At 37.3% G+C, this 15,275-nt stretch overlaps 1 protein-coding gene across 3 annotated transcripts in view; it reads left to right on the forward strand.

The window, feature by feature from the left end:
• CTNNA2 (catenin alpha 2) overlaps window positions 1-15,275 on the forward strand; it is a 1,105,968-nt gene that overhangs the window by 1,017,755 nt on the left and 72,938 nt on the right. For all 3 annotated transcript variants that reach the window (XM_049651803.1, XM_049651801.1, XM_049651802.1), the window contains exon 14: window positions 8,723-8,836. In XM_049651803.1, coding sequence (XP_049507760.1) covers window positions 8,723-8,836 — 114 coding nt within the window. The remainder of the gene's footprint in view (window positions 1-8,722; window positions 8,837-15,275) is intronic.

Raw genomic sequence — 15,275 nt, forward strand, 5'->3', positions numbered from 1 at the left:
CCTTGTTCCATTTCATTGCTCCATAATATTTCATTGTAAGATATTTTTTTCTCCTCACCTAACCAACAATTTGGCATAGTTTGCCAACAATTTTCTTACCCATAGAACTCATTCTTAAACTGAAACATTCAAAAGCAAAATTGATGACACAAATACATTTGTGACTATTATGACTGAAGCAGAGATGGGGCTTCTGCAGTGCCAGTCATCAACACATGTTGTCCGATAGCAATATAATGTCAGCCACAATTGTAAGTTTAAATTTTCTAGTGGACACACTGAAAAAAAAAGAAGCAAGTAAAATTAATTTTAATAATATATTTAACCTAACCAAGTGTATCCAAAACGTAATAATTTTTGACACATGGTATGAGCTACATTTAAAGTTGTCACTAGCTCATTGTGGCTCATGTCTACCATATTGGATGCAACAGCCCTGGATTGTATTTTCACCTTCATCCTCTAATGTCTCGAAAGCTGCTCAATAAAACCATGAGGTATCTACTGAGTGCATTTTGAAAAAAACTCTCTCAGGGTGATCACTGAACATCTAAACTAATATCTCCTCAAACATTGCAAGACAGTAATAACCAAATAATGTCTGTGGTATATTGTTCTCTCTGGACAATATATACCTGGTCTTTTGAGTATTTTGTATATGTCATTAATTCTCCCCCAAATCCTGTTATCTTTGAAGTCATTAAATTCATGAGTGGTCCTCTTCAACTGTGGTATCCAGAGTGCACCTTGATGCTTCCATGGTGATCTGAGCAGGTGGAGTAAAGTATCACCAAGAAGAGTCTCTCTTCCCTCTTGGTATCTGTGCTTCTCCTAAAATGATCACCAAACTCCTTCACTTGGGGAGTGAAGCATCTTAGAATTTTCTTCCCTTTAAATTCAGCTTGACTGTCTTCATGTTAACTATGTCTGCCTTTCATAATAATTTTATGATCAATTCAAAGTGTTCAGATCATTGCATAAGTTGTATCAGACGACACTAATTACACTTAACAATGTGGAGTTCCAATTTGGAATTTGGAGACTATCGGTTGTATTTCCTGATCTTCTAACTTGCCCGTTTTAGATCTGTCAACTTCATCACCTTTCAAGATTTGGCTGAGACCTTCTTTCTTCAAGTTTTTTCCATCAAAAATTCTGTCACTCTCTTTTAACTTCTGTAACTTTCTGCTTGCTATAGTGTTTATTACATTATTCCCTTTTATGTCGATTACCTTCTTTAGACTGAAATTTTGGAAAGCAAAGCTTGTATTTTTATTTTCCCTGCACTGTGGTGCATTTTCTGGCGCTTTATGGGCACTGTATGTGTGGTGGTGGTGGAAACAGATACCTAGGGAGATAGGAAGGCAACAGAGAGAAAAGGGATGAGAATTGGAGGAGGAGAAGCAAAAGAGAAAAAGGCAGGCTTTTAAACCTATAACAAATTAGATCATTTTTTTCCATTACATACTAACTTGTGAAATAAGGTAATAGACCATGAGAGTTATGTTTTCAAAGCATTTGACACTAAATCCCACTATAATGCTCCAGATATATTCCCTCTTTTGCCATTTTTCTGCTTTGTTAGCCTTCACATTTTTGTGACAACCGTTCATCTGGGAGGCTGAGGAAGTTTATAGCCATCATTCATTTATTCATTCGTGAGCTGTAAAAAAACATAATTTTAGATAAAATGCCATATCTTTGTTTCATGTAGTGTCATTCCTGCATCTCGACATTTCAAGTGATTTGATCAGATGGATTTCACACCACTTAAAACTTAAGAGAGAAATGTACAGTATGTACAAATTGTTATTTTTAAAATCCTTCTCCGTTCAGCACCCACATGGCTCCATCTTGTACTTAATTTCTTGGTTTACTTTCCTAGTGCAATGATTAGGTCTACTTAAAAATCCACTGCACTAAGTTTGAAAGAAACACAGTGAGATGAGTAGAGCTGTTTCTTTCCCAGCAAATCTGGCCATGCCCCCTTCCCTCCCAAAGTGTTGATTATACTTTGTAAAAAGTATAATTCCTCCCCCCACCTCACCCCTGAAAATAAATGCATAATGGATCCTGAAGGGTTAAGTGCTCCATCACCTTGCCTTTCACTAATCAATACATATTTAATGTGATGTTGGTATCCAGGCACTCCAGGGCAGCTCCAGACAACCCTCTGAAGTAGACAAAACTTGTCCTTTCTGTACCCCAACCTCACCTTTCAGGACCCCGCTTCTCTCTTGGAACAGGTATAGTCTGCTGTGAGACTAGGTTTTGTTTACTTCTTGATGAGACTTGTCCTTGGTAATCTATCAGCCAAGAAGGAATTTTCTAATTACCCCAGCATGGTAATTTCAAAAAGGAATACACCTGATGGTCGTTATTTGCAGTAGTTATATCCCGTAACCTTGCTGTGAACTTTGAGTTAGAGAATAGTGAAACATTGTTCCAAAGGGAACATTGTTAGGTTCCTGTGAGCCTCTGTTTACATTCTTATCCACTGATCAATATATAACTGTGTTTTATATTTTTATATTTTATGTTTTTGTTTAAAGACACTTTATTTAATACATGGTGCTGACTCATTAACATTGAACTCACAGCCAGCCTCACTATAATTCATTCCTGAAGGAAGCTCATCTAACACAGGCGTTTTCTCTGTAAGGTGCATCACAACCTTCTTACACTTAGGAACACTAAATAACATGTTAGCACTGTACTTGCAAGACGTTTTAAGCAGAGGAAAAAAATGAATGCTTATTTATAGCGTCAAAGCTGAAACAAAAAGGCAGAGCCTTGTGCTATGTGACCTCAGCTGGGAGCACACAGATTAGGTGTCTCAAATTTTTTTTGCCACGTTGTACTTGTCTGTGAAAAACTACCCAAACACTGATTTGGGGATTACAAAGAAGCTTTGGTGAGTAGGCAAATTCACAAATAAGGAATCTACAAGTAATGAGAACCAAGTTAACATTTAAGAATTAGACATTTAATATGGGAAATTAAGATAACTGGGTAGGGTAGAAGGAGGTAATATCTTGGTGTTAGGATATCGCTATAAAAAAACAGTAATTTCTTCTCATAACAATAACCCTGAAAAAAAATCTTTTATGATATCTATATTCTTTTATAATGTAATTGGAACCCATTAATTTGGCTGTACATGATACTTTTGAAAGCAGGTCACAGAAACAGTAGTGCCCGGGGTTCAGATAAAAGTCTAAAGTTTAGGGGCGCCTGGGTGGCTCAGATGGTTAAGCATCTCACTTTGGCTCAGGTCATGATCTTGCGGTTCGTGGGTTCAAGTCCTGTGTCAGACTCTGTGCTGACAGCTCAGAGCCTGGAGCCTGTTTCGGATTGTGTGTGTGTGTGTCTCTCTCTGTGCCCCTCCCCTGCTCTCGCTCTCTGTGTCTCTCTCAAAAATAAATAAACATTAAAAATCAATAAATAAAAAAATAAAAGTCTAAAGTTTAACTTGATCTATCCCAAGCTGTGCTTGAAAGGGCCCTTGGGGCATTGGAAGATGTTTTAAAATTTCAAGGGAAACATGCAGATGTGTCTCCGATATTGTGGGAAATATTAGCCAAAAGTAGTTCACGGTTTAAACACTAGGTTGGTGTATTTGTTTTAATAACATCCTGTATTTGTGAAGCTGGGCTTTTGGTGGTTGCTGTGAGAAAAAGGAAACTCAGTGGATGTTTAGTTGTATTCCAGGATTTGAGAAGTCATGTTGTTAAGTCTAATCAACTTAATCCATTTTTGTGATTTAACTGCTTCATCAACAGAACTGTTAGGCTTGTCGCTGTTTTGTTTGTTTTGTTATGTTTTGTGGTTAGCCCAGAGGCACCTTGAAAAAGATTACTGAGACACAGTGCTTCAAGCAATAAAGTTTGAGGACCTATGGCTTAAGTGTTTGGGCATCACTGGCACACTGATTTTCATCTCTGCTTCAGTTTGCTTATCTGCAAACGAGGACAAATATGGCCATAGCTATAAAGTACTAGCATACACCTGGCAGTAGTTTCCCAAGAAATATTTTTTCTCATTCTGCTGGGGTGAAGTTTCTTATTACAATCCATTAACGAAATAGAATTTGTCAAGTAAGTTAACAATATTATTAAAATGGCAGGGATTAGAGTTACTCATCAGAGCTAGAAAATAAAGAGTTGAGGAGACTTCAGAAACAAGTTTGGTGGCAAAATTGATATTACTCTTGCAGATCGCTATTATCCAGTTAATTAACATGGTTCCATAAGGTTCCTCGTTTTGTTTTCCTAACCCAAGTAATTAGAAATAATTTCTTATGATTTTAAGAAAAATTCGGTAATTTTGTCTTGGTTATCTGTTCATTAACTGTTTATTTAAAGCTTACTAGACGCTCCACACTGTTAGAGGGACCCTGAATGCAGAGGTGAACAAAACGAAGTCCCTATCGTCAAGAGATGTATATTCCTCTGGTGGAAGACAGAAAATAAGCAAGGAGATAGAACACGTCAGTTATTGTGCCATGGGGAACACAAGCAGTATAAGGGGATAGAACACAGGATGGGTATTCGTTTTATGAAGGATGGTCACTGATTGAGTGGCATTTGAGAATAGACGTGGAGGAGGAGGAAACAAGCTATAATAATATTAGAGGAAATGTGTTCCAGGTGGAAGGAATGGCAGGTGCAGAGTAAGGACCATGCTGAATGAGATGGGAGCCATTGAAGTGTTCTAAGCTGACTTAGATCTTCCAGGGATCTTCACCCTAAGAGTAGACTGTATGTGGAAAAAATAGAAGCAAGGAGATCAATCAAGAGGCTTTCAGAATGACGCGGGATAGAGATGCCAATGGCCAGTCAGTCCTGACTGAGATGATTTTGCTCTACATTGACTTCAGGGAAATGTAATTCTGTTTTCTCCATTCCATTGGTATAGTCATTCTGCTTGGGAAATCCTTCTTCATGTATCATCCGAACTCTCTTGTTGCCTCTCCATGTCCTCCTCATCTTTCTGTTCCTAATGAAACTCTCATACGCATTTGAGCCTTTATTTTAAATGGGCCTCAATATATTTTTCATGTGTCCTGGTGAAACACTAAATCCCTCTGTCTTTTCTCATTTTGCTTCTCTCCAGAAACTGTTTTAGAGGATACTGAGCATTTGATTAGGAGCCAGAGGCAAGCGGATTGGTCCTTTTCTGCAACTGGCATGTGTTGTGACCCTCCTGGACAAGCACATGATTTTCTTGAGCCTGTGTAATAGGCACAAGAAAATCTCATAGACTCTTAGAGGGGGCAGATTTTAGAGACCGAATACTTTAATTGTGTCATTTTTCAAATTAAACCCACTTTTGCAGTCTAACAATCAGATAATAGACCTAGGGAACCGAGAATAGACCCAAAATGGTTCTTGATTATTGTAAAAAAGTCTTCCCTGGGAGCACAGAAAGACAGAATTGAGACTTGACCCTCAGAGTCCAGCCTCCCTCCAATCTAGTGAATTACACATTTTGGTGATTCTTTTTACTCTATAAGACTACCTAATGATATAAGTCCTATTATCTCTGGGCCCATTTGCAGACCTTCACTATTTTTCCATGTCTCCTTTAATGTGTGGGGATCTTTGAGCAACTGACACATAACACTGCTACTTTTTAAAATGAATAATTCAAGAAAAAAAAACCCAGTGCTTTCATGCAATTAACAAAATGAACATGCACACAACTTTTTAGAGAGAGAGAGAGAGCAGAAGAGAAGCAGGGAGAGAGAATCTTAAGCAGGCTCTACGCTCAGCCAAGAGCCTGACATGGGGCTTGATCCCATGACACTGGGATCATGACCTGAGAGGAAATCAAGAGTCAGATGCTCAACAGACTGAACCACCCAGGCACCCCGCACAGAAACATTTATATGGGTGACTTGGATGGGTTTGCTGCATGATTAAGGCACAAGAAAATATTTTAAGCTCACCCATTTGCCTGGTGTTACTTGTGATGGTTACAAGCATAGGCCCTGAGCCCCCTCAACTTGCTAGGTGTAACACCTTGGAAAACTGACTTGACTCTGAGTCTGTTTATACATCTGTAAGGTGGGGATTCAATGTATTTCATTAGGTTTTTACATGGAGTAAATCCTTTAGCTGAATGCTCGGCCCATAGTGGTTGGTAAAAAATTATTCCCATTATCATTGCAGTTGTTATTGGGTATATAGTTTGTTAAGCATAATAATCATCATTATCACATATTACTTTAGTTCACTTTTATCATTTACAAAGCATTTTCATATATGTTTTATCCTACAATCCTGAGAGGTAGATGGGACAAATAGGAATTATGATCTCCATTTTATGAATGAGGAGATAGAGAAGCAGAAAAACTGTACATGACTTGCCAAAGACACACAGTTTGTGAGTGGCAAAGTTAGGCCAAAAACATTCCAGTTCCCTAGGTCCACTTCCAGGTTTTTTGTGTTTTGGGCTTTTTGTTTCTGGGTTTTTTTTGTTTTTTGTTTTTTGTTTTTTTAAACTTTGTTTTGGTTCCTGAGCCATAGTCACTTGAATGAAAGCTCATCATTATTAACCATATGATGCCAGGTTGTGTTTGTCATTGACTCATCTACTAAACACACAGATCATTGAAATGTTTGGACACAGTGCTATAGGCACTGTCATATTTTCCCTTTTTTTCTGTTGAGTGAGGTTTTTCATTTTACTTTTCTCTCTCCTTTTGAAAAACTAATGATGAAAAGCACTTGAAATCTTGTCATCTCATCCGTCAGCAGAATTTACCAACTTGCTGTAATTGTTCTCTAGTACATTTCAGAAGAGTGAAAAATGGTCAGAGATTATTGTCTCTGTCCGCAATGAAAATACAACCAGTTATTTGAACCACGTTCTGCCCACCCCACCCCTCCTTTAGTTAATAAAGTATGGGAACAAAACCTCTTTCTTCCCTCTTTCTTTCAATAATTCTGTGAAAGAAAATTGAACATCTGTAGATGACTGGGCGAATATTAATAGGGTTGATGGAGAGAGAGAAGGAAAACAAGAAGGATACGCCAAAGCTTGGAAAATTACTATGCATAAGGTGATATTGGCATGAAGACCCCATTTTATGCCTGTCTGACCAATCTCAAGGCTTCATCAATAACCACACCTGATTAATTACAGTGAGGTAGCCAAAGAAACCAGCAGAATAAAAATGTGCCCTTTTGGATGAGGAATGGGTACCTGTATCATCAGTACTGCTGTGGTCTATTTCTTCCTTTTGAAATACAGAGCCCTGGGAGATGGTGTTACTGTGTGCCAGGAGGCAGTTTGTGGGTGACTGTCAGATCTCAGTCTAATGACCAATGATCTAAGAATGTCACACTAATGCACTGTGTCCCCTTTGTGAATCATCCCCACCACCTCCAAGTTCATCTTCTTAGAATTAACAGAGATGATAGTCTACGGTACATGCTGCAAGATTTAGAAAGTTTTGAGCAGGTATAATCTCTCATGCCTCAGTTTCCTTATCTGCAAAGTGGAGAAAATGGTGTCTGCATGATGGGACTGTTAAGAAAATGGTATGAATTAGTATATGCAAAGTGCTTAGAGAAGATAGGCATTGGCACATGAAAACCACTTAACACATGTTATCTATTATGGTTATTAAAGATGGGGAGTATTTTTATTTCTGGGTTTGTAGATTAATTCATACACTTTTTTCTGACACTGGACGGGATCTTCATGTAACTACTCACTTTAAAGACATTCTATAGCTGCAATTCTTACCTGATTTATAAGGTGAAAAAGTTAGACACAATTGGGCACTTGTGTCTAAATTCTAATTCTGTTGTTAACTGGGTTAGGGACATTGGACATGTTGTTTCTCAGAACCTTCGTGTTCTTATCTCTAAATAGAGAATGATCCTTATTTCACTGTGCTTGGTTTTAGCTAAATTGATACTATGTATGAAAGAGTTATTTAATCCTTTGTAGTGGTGTAGTAATTGGTGGCTTTACTTTTTAAAAGTGTTTGAATGAATTGATTTCAAAATCCTAAGAAATTATGATGGAAAACACTTTTTAAATGCCTATTATATGCTAGACACTCTACACAAAGAATATTACTTAATCTTCACAAAAATCACAGAACAACTTTTATCAATATCACAAGGGAGGAAACCAGAACTAAGAGGATTTTGCCAGTAGTCACACAGGGGTTCATATTCAGGCAGTCTTGAGTCTGGAATCCATAGTCGCAACCTGTACAGTATACAATTTAGTGACCACGTCAGATACTTCATCTGGAATAACAATTGGCTTGGAGATTATTTTCACTATCAAGACTAAAAAAGACTGGGAATAGACCAAAAAGGGTATTATAGACCACGTATAGGTATAACTTTTGTTGGTGGTGGTTATTTTCTATCTTAAATAGATTTCTATGGATGGAAAAAACACAAATATAGTTTGTCTTAAAACTAGAAAGCATGTCATGTCAAGAGTTAAATAGCATTTTAATACCTACAGGAGGAAGAAATAAAGTATATATTTTTTTAAAAGGTAAACTGGGGCAGCTAGATTTTTCCGACTCCATTGCAGCCAGCACCCTCCTCCATAACCCCCTACATGTAACTGCCTACAAGCTCTCTTTCCCGGGAGCCACTTAGCCTTATCTGCCACAAAGTATATGGGTGGCATTGAGGGTTATCAGTTTAGAATATTCTGATTCTTCTCCTTTCCTTTGTACTTTTAGACCCCAGAAGAACTAGAAGACGATTCTGACTTTGAGCAGGAGGATTATGATGTGCGCAGCCGGACGAGTGTTCAGACTGAGGATGACCAGCTCATTGCAGGACAGAGTGCACGGGTGAGTGGACATCCAGGACTTGGGTTTCATGCACCAGGGCTATTTACACCACATTGATTTGAGGGTATTTCTGACCAGAGTCTTGGAATCGCAGAGATTCATAGCTCAGAAATCTGCCTTCTTACTTGTGGTTGTTTTTAGCAATTCATATTATTTTTTTAATTTTTTTTTAATATTTATTTATTTTTGAGACAGAGAGAGACAGAGCGTGAATGGGGAGGGTCAGAGAGAGAGGGAGACACAGAATCCGAAGCAGGCTCCAGGCTCTGAGCTGTCAGCACAGAGCCCAATGTGGGGCTCGAACTCACGGATCATGATATGACCTGAGCCGAAGTCGGACGCTTAACCAACTGAGCCACCCAGGCGCCCCGCAATTCATATTTTACACAATGGAAATAACCACTAGTGCTTCTGATTCCTATTAACTCCATTTTCTCTCCATCACTTGAAACTTAGCAGCCACATCACTGCAAACAATTTAAGAGTATAGTGGATTTTATTGGCTTGGAATCATGAATAGATAGTTCAACAGCTAAGGAACACATGAATACTCAGATCTTGTATTGGCACAGACACCACAGTTCTGCTTGAGGTTGCCAAGCTTATTAACTCAAGAGGGAAGGACAAATGGAAAATTAGAGCGCTACTTTGTTATGGGCTCCATACTCTGTTCCATGTTCTGGCCTAGGGTCTCTGGTGAACAAGACCACATCTTTGAAATTGGTCCAAATTCATCAGAATAGAGAAATAACTCTCCCTCCCTCTCGCTAATACCTGCTTATGGCCAGGGTGGTAGCCCTAGATCTGTCTGCCACATGATAGAAAAAGAAATTATACAGACATATTAGAAATATGCCAGTTTAAGGCATGGAGCAACAGAAAGATTATTGCTCTGGCTGCCATTTGAACATTCCTGAACACTCAGTGACACTATCTACCAACAAAAGTGTTTCTAAGAGGATTCTGACCAATCCTATTAACTGTATCTCCTTGAGGGTAGATGCAGGTAATCAAGGCAAGTTTCAAGAGATTATATCCCTGGGGATTATAAAAGAGGGTGAGATTATCCTCCCTTTAAAGACTCAGTTTTTATAGGGTGAAAACAATCTCATTATATAGATTGAGTTCTTACTATATTCTAGTTAGAGTATTTTAATTCTCTATTAAGCTTTACTTTAGGAAAAATAATGTATAGGAAACATGAGTTTGTATACGAAGCATGAGTCTGAGTGATTTAGGACAGAGATTAGGAAACCCCATAAAGCTCACACTGGTTTACGAATTGTGAAAGAAGAGTAGACAGAGGAAGGGAAGAAAAAAAAAAAAGTTAGAGAGGGAGGGAGCCAAACCATAAGAGACACTTAAAAACTGAAAATAAACTGAGGGTTGATGGGGGGTGGGAGGGAGGGGAAAGTGGGTGCTGGGCACTGAGGAGGGCACCTGTAGGGATGAGCACTGAGTGTTTTATGGAAACCAGTTTGACAATAAATTTCATATTAAAAAAAATAAAATAAAGAATAAATAAATAAACAGGACTCAAAGAGGACTAAACCTTATGTTAAGAAAATCTTTGTACTTATAACCCAATTTCTCTTTCATGCCTTATGCCCTGATACTCTCATCCAACAGTGAAATGATTCACAAGATATATAGATGGACATTGATAGGGGAAATACGAGGGTAAAAGCCAGAATATTAAAGATGCACTGGCTTTGGTTCAGACAGATTTGGTTTTGAATTGTAAAGAGTGGAATGAGGACAATGCTCCATTACATGTTGCTTAATTGCTATGAGCCTCAGTCCTTTTATCTGTAAAATGTGAACAATAGACTTGATAGAATTCTTTTGAGGTTTAATTGCTTAATATTTGTAAAAAAATGAACAGAATACCTGACATACATTAAGTGCTCAATAAAGAATGACTGAAAATTGTCATCCTTTGGAAGAGAAATCATTTTGTATCACAGATTAGTGACAGTAGAAAAGTACACAAAAGAATATGAAGCCCCCTACTTGGCAAATCTTTTGTGGACTGTAATCCTTCCCCCACTCCCAATGTTGAAATTTGAGAAGTTCATTAAACTGAGAGGCTTTGGAGCCTGTTTTGGCCTAACACTAAATCAATTCATCCATCAGGTCAGTTCCTCTGCAGAATTAAATAAAACCAGCATTTTTGTGTCCATGACAAAGGGCAAATTTGAGTAATTCATCCAAACATTAATCAATTCAAAGTCAGTTTGATTGACTGAATGCAATTCAGTGTTGATATAGCCCAGTATCTTGTGTCAATGATCAAGGCATATTTACAACCCTTATCGTATTATATAATCACCATCTTGTCAAAATGGCATTATTAGTCCCACTTCTTACAAGAATGTAGTCCCATTGTACTTCCATTTCATGCATCTTACATTAGATATCAAGTCAATTAAGATGGGTGAAAACAGAAGTCAGATGGCACCTGTCTATATCATCTACTATATTTTTCACCCAGTAGGTGAAAAGACAATTGTTTTTTTTTTTTTAAAGGTTTTTCAGCATGAATTATGAACACAGTCCAGGATAGTAACAAAGTACCCCTATAATCCAGTACTTGGTGATTTGTCTTTGAGATCCATCATGTGGCCTGTGTGATTAACTTGCAGCAGACAGCATTAGTTATTGAGTCAGCCTATTTTAGCCTGTAATTATATGATGACAAATCAGAGACCTAGAATTATGGCTGTAAGTTGGAAATAAGAGGGTGCATTGAATTGCTGAGATGACAGATGGTCGAACTTTTGACCAGAGAAGTATGTTAACTTGGTCAAAATTGTGAAGGAGACCAAAGTTGTCTTTGACAGAAGTAGTTGCCCTTTGTATCAGTCAGTCCTTCCTTGTTAAAGGCCTTATTTTTTGTTTGCATTCAGATAAATTCTTCCTCTCTGAAAGGGTAAATTAATCTATAAGGAGGTTAAGGTAGGAGAAAAGCTTTTAGTACCTACTCTAACATTGCTCCCAAATTCTGAAATTAGATTATTTCCTTTATGTGTCCCTATCTGATGCTTCTCTACAGTATTTTGTTGAGAGAGGGAGAGGCAGAGAATTATCATACCCTGCTAAAATGTAGGAGGAATCAGACCCTATGATCCTAGACATGACATCTTAAAAACTGCTTCTTCACAGGTTGATGTAGTTAAAATTGGTCAATGAAAACTTTTGGGCACTTAACCTTAGTGATGGAATATATAATTTGGAGTCATACAGACCTGATTTTAAATATTGTCTTGATCAAGCTGTGTCTCTTTGGGCAACTTTCTTAGCCTCTCTATGCTTTATCTGTCTCTCCCTCTCCCTTTCTTTCTCTCTCTCCCTCTCCTCCTCCACTGTCTATCTCATGATGTCCGATTAGGAGAACTGCATGATAAAATTTGTATCATAATATGTGTCACATAATATGAAGTTGATAAAGATGATGATAATGCTTATAGCATAAGGCAGTTTTTCATTAGAAGGCTGGTCAAATAATTTAACCTAAAAGAGCATGGACAATTTAGGAAATCATGAAAGTTTTTACTTGAATTAATGAGATAATTAACTCAATTTTCCTGTTTACTTCAGGGCCTGAGACTGGTAAAAGTCAAAGGACCCAATCTTTAACTACTTATATTTATTATTCTGCTTTAAAACCAAGTGAGCACAAATTGACACATTGAGTTTTAGCCCTTTTAATCACTTATTTATAAAGATGTACTTTAAGCCTAAATGTTAGACTCTTACTCTGGCTTAAGGAACTAACACTTGTCAGTTTGGAGGCTCATAGACTCCAAAAGTAATTTTTTCTCTTTGAGATTGGAAAAATAATCATATCAAAAGCTCCTGAGATTTAGATTGAAGAAAAAATTCTGGGCAGAGTGATTGTTGGCTTGTATCAGTGATTTGCACTTTGGTTTAATAAGTAGAGTTTATAATTTCAATCACAAAAAAATGGTTGGCTCTTCAGAAGAAAAGCTGAGAGCCTGGGATCAGGAAGCAGGGAATTTTGTGGATTAAAGTCTCTGATGCCACAATATGGGGCCCCAGATCAGCCAATCTCTGGAGCTGTGCTTGGCTACTATGCATAGAACCAGCAGAAACTCTAAGACCACCCCAGGTGATCACATCACAGATACAGAAAAGCTGATTTGTTCCCTTTCCTCTTGGCCATGAAAATCATTTTTCTCATGTTGCCTTAGTTTGAGGGAATGAACAATTGCATATTATATATTTTCTATTCAGCTTGATTGGAATGTAGTCATCTTTTTTTTTCCAGCTAAAACTTTAATGTGTTAACATTTCAAACTGCTGAGTTACATTGATAAGACCTAATTAAAACGCATGTGTTGAATTTTAATTTGATTAACTTGCAAATTTTGCAGTTTGTGATCTACTGTTTATAGATAACCTTTTTTTAAGATTCCAGTTTCAGAAAAGGTCAATTATGAATTTTTAAAAGCCAGGAGCATTTTAAGAATATTTAGGAAAAGACTTTGGCTCATCGATAGCTACATAAGCAGAAGCAAATGTAATGACACTTGCACCCAAGTCACACACCATTAAGTGCATTATGTGGGTTGAGCACCCCTAGAGTCAAAATAACATGTTCTTTTGCAAATCTGCTTTGAAGGGGCCATTTTTTTTTCTTCAGAATTGTGCCCTTAGAAAATGTTTGTCAGTTCTAGTAACTTCTCTTGAACTCTGTTGATGCAGTGAGTGGAAAAATGGTTACACAGTCAATCAGAAGATATATATTGAGCTTCTACTGTTTGCAGGATGCTGAGGCCTCTACCCTAAGGAAGCTCTGAGAGAAGTCAAAAGTAGGGCATCAATAGGAATTAGAGAGTAGAACAAGGCAGTTAATACTCAAATCCTAAATTATACAACTGAAACTCATGTGATAGAGTTCAAAGAAAAGTGTACACTCTTCAATGCACAAATTAACCCTTTTGAGACAATGAAAGTTTCATTGCTTTCCATCTGGGTATTGAATATAGAGTCTGAAGGTCTGGTGGGTAGTTTTACAGATTCTTCTACAGAAAAGCACCTAATGAATGGTTTACATAATTCTAGTTAGGACTTCTGAGGTCTAAGTAAAACATGAATATCAGTTTTATATGAGGACGACAAATTAATCTAGGACAGCATCAGATCATCAGACAGGGATGCTTCAGGAAAAAAGTGCATATTTAACTTCTGCAAATCCATACCTATCTCAAATGCAGTGGGATAGCTGTCTTGTTATTAGTACAGTATTTCATATTTGAATTTATAATCAACTCTTTGGTATATCAGCCACCTTTTTGATAGTTTTTAAAGTACTTTAAAATATTCTTCAAAAATACTATTTTAACCATATAGTATTTGTCCCAGTCTGACTTTTTAAATATGGATAGCAATTTGTGTATATGCACATGGACACTCACATACACATACACAGACACTCACATATTAGTTATATAAAGCCACACACATGCCTGCATGGAAGTTTGTACACATGGCTATATATTAGTAAGATGTATCTGTGCAGCTACTTGTCTGAGGACACCTTCATGTTAATTATACAAAGAGATCCCTTACTCAGGCAAACAAAGTCTCATCTCTAGGATGTCCAGCCTGGTGAACAATGCTTATGATTTCAGCAATACTTGCCCCACTGGAATGGGATCATTGTGTAGTGTCAAACCTGTATGGTTGTGCATGGTGATCCACTTGTACACGGTAGTTAAGTATGGTGTTAGTTGACCTGGGTTTGAATCCTATACATACAGCTTATCAGTTGTGTAATATTGAGAATTTAATTTCTCTGGGTCTTAGTATCACCATTAATAAAATAGCGGTAATAATAGTATTAATCTTGTAGAATGCTTAAGTAGATTTTTTTTTTGTTTTCTTGTTGTTGTTGTTGTTGTTGTTGTTGTTGTTTTTACATACATAAGCCTCTTAGCACAGTACCTGGTATACATTTCTGTACTCAAGGAATCATGTCAATTGTCTATTTATGTATAGTAACATAGACTCTGGGCCCATCCCTTCTCTTTCATAGCAACTAAGTAATGAGCTCAAGGGGTAGCTGGAAAGGAAAACTAATATAGTCATGATACTAATATATTAACAATAATCCCATAGATGCTTTCATTTCTCTTTTTGGAAAAAACACAACACCTTTGTTATTTCATTTGCTGTCAACTATAACACCCTGAGGTAATTTTTTACTATTCTTAGATCTGAAGAAGTTAAGAATATAATCCAGTAGCGATTAAGTCTTAACCTAAGTCAGTGATAGAGCCCATTGAGCCCAGTTTTGCTGAGTTTATGTCCATTGATATTTTTACTAGAAATCAACAACCTTTCTTCCCAATAATTTACTTACATTAGGACAAACTTTATAATTTAGGAAGCAAGGCTTTATTGTATGTGTTAT

The sequence above is a fragment of the Panthera uncia genome, assembly GCF_023721935.1.
Source record: "Panthera uncia isolate 11264 chromosome A3 unlocalized genomic scaffold, Puncia_PCG_1.0 HiC_scaffold_11, whole genome shotgun sequence".
Lineage (NCBI taxonomy): Eukaryota > Metazoa > Chordata > Mammalia > Carnivora > Felidae > Panthera > Panthera uncia.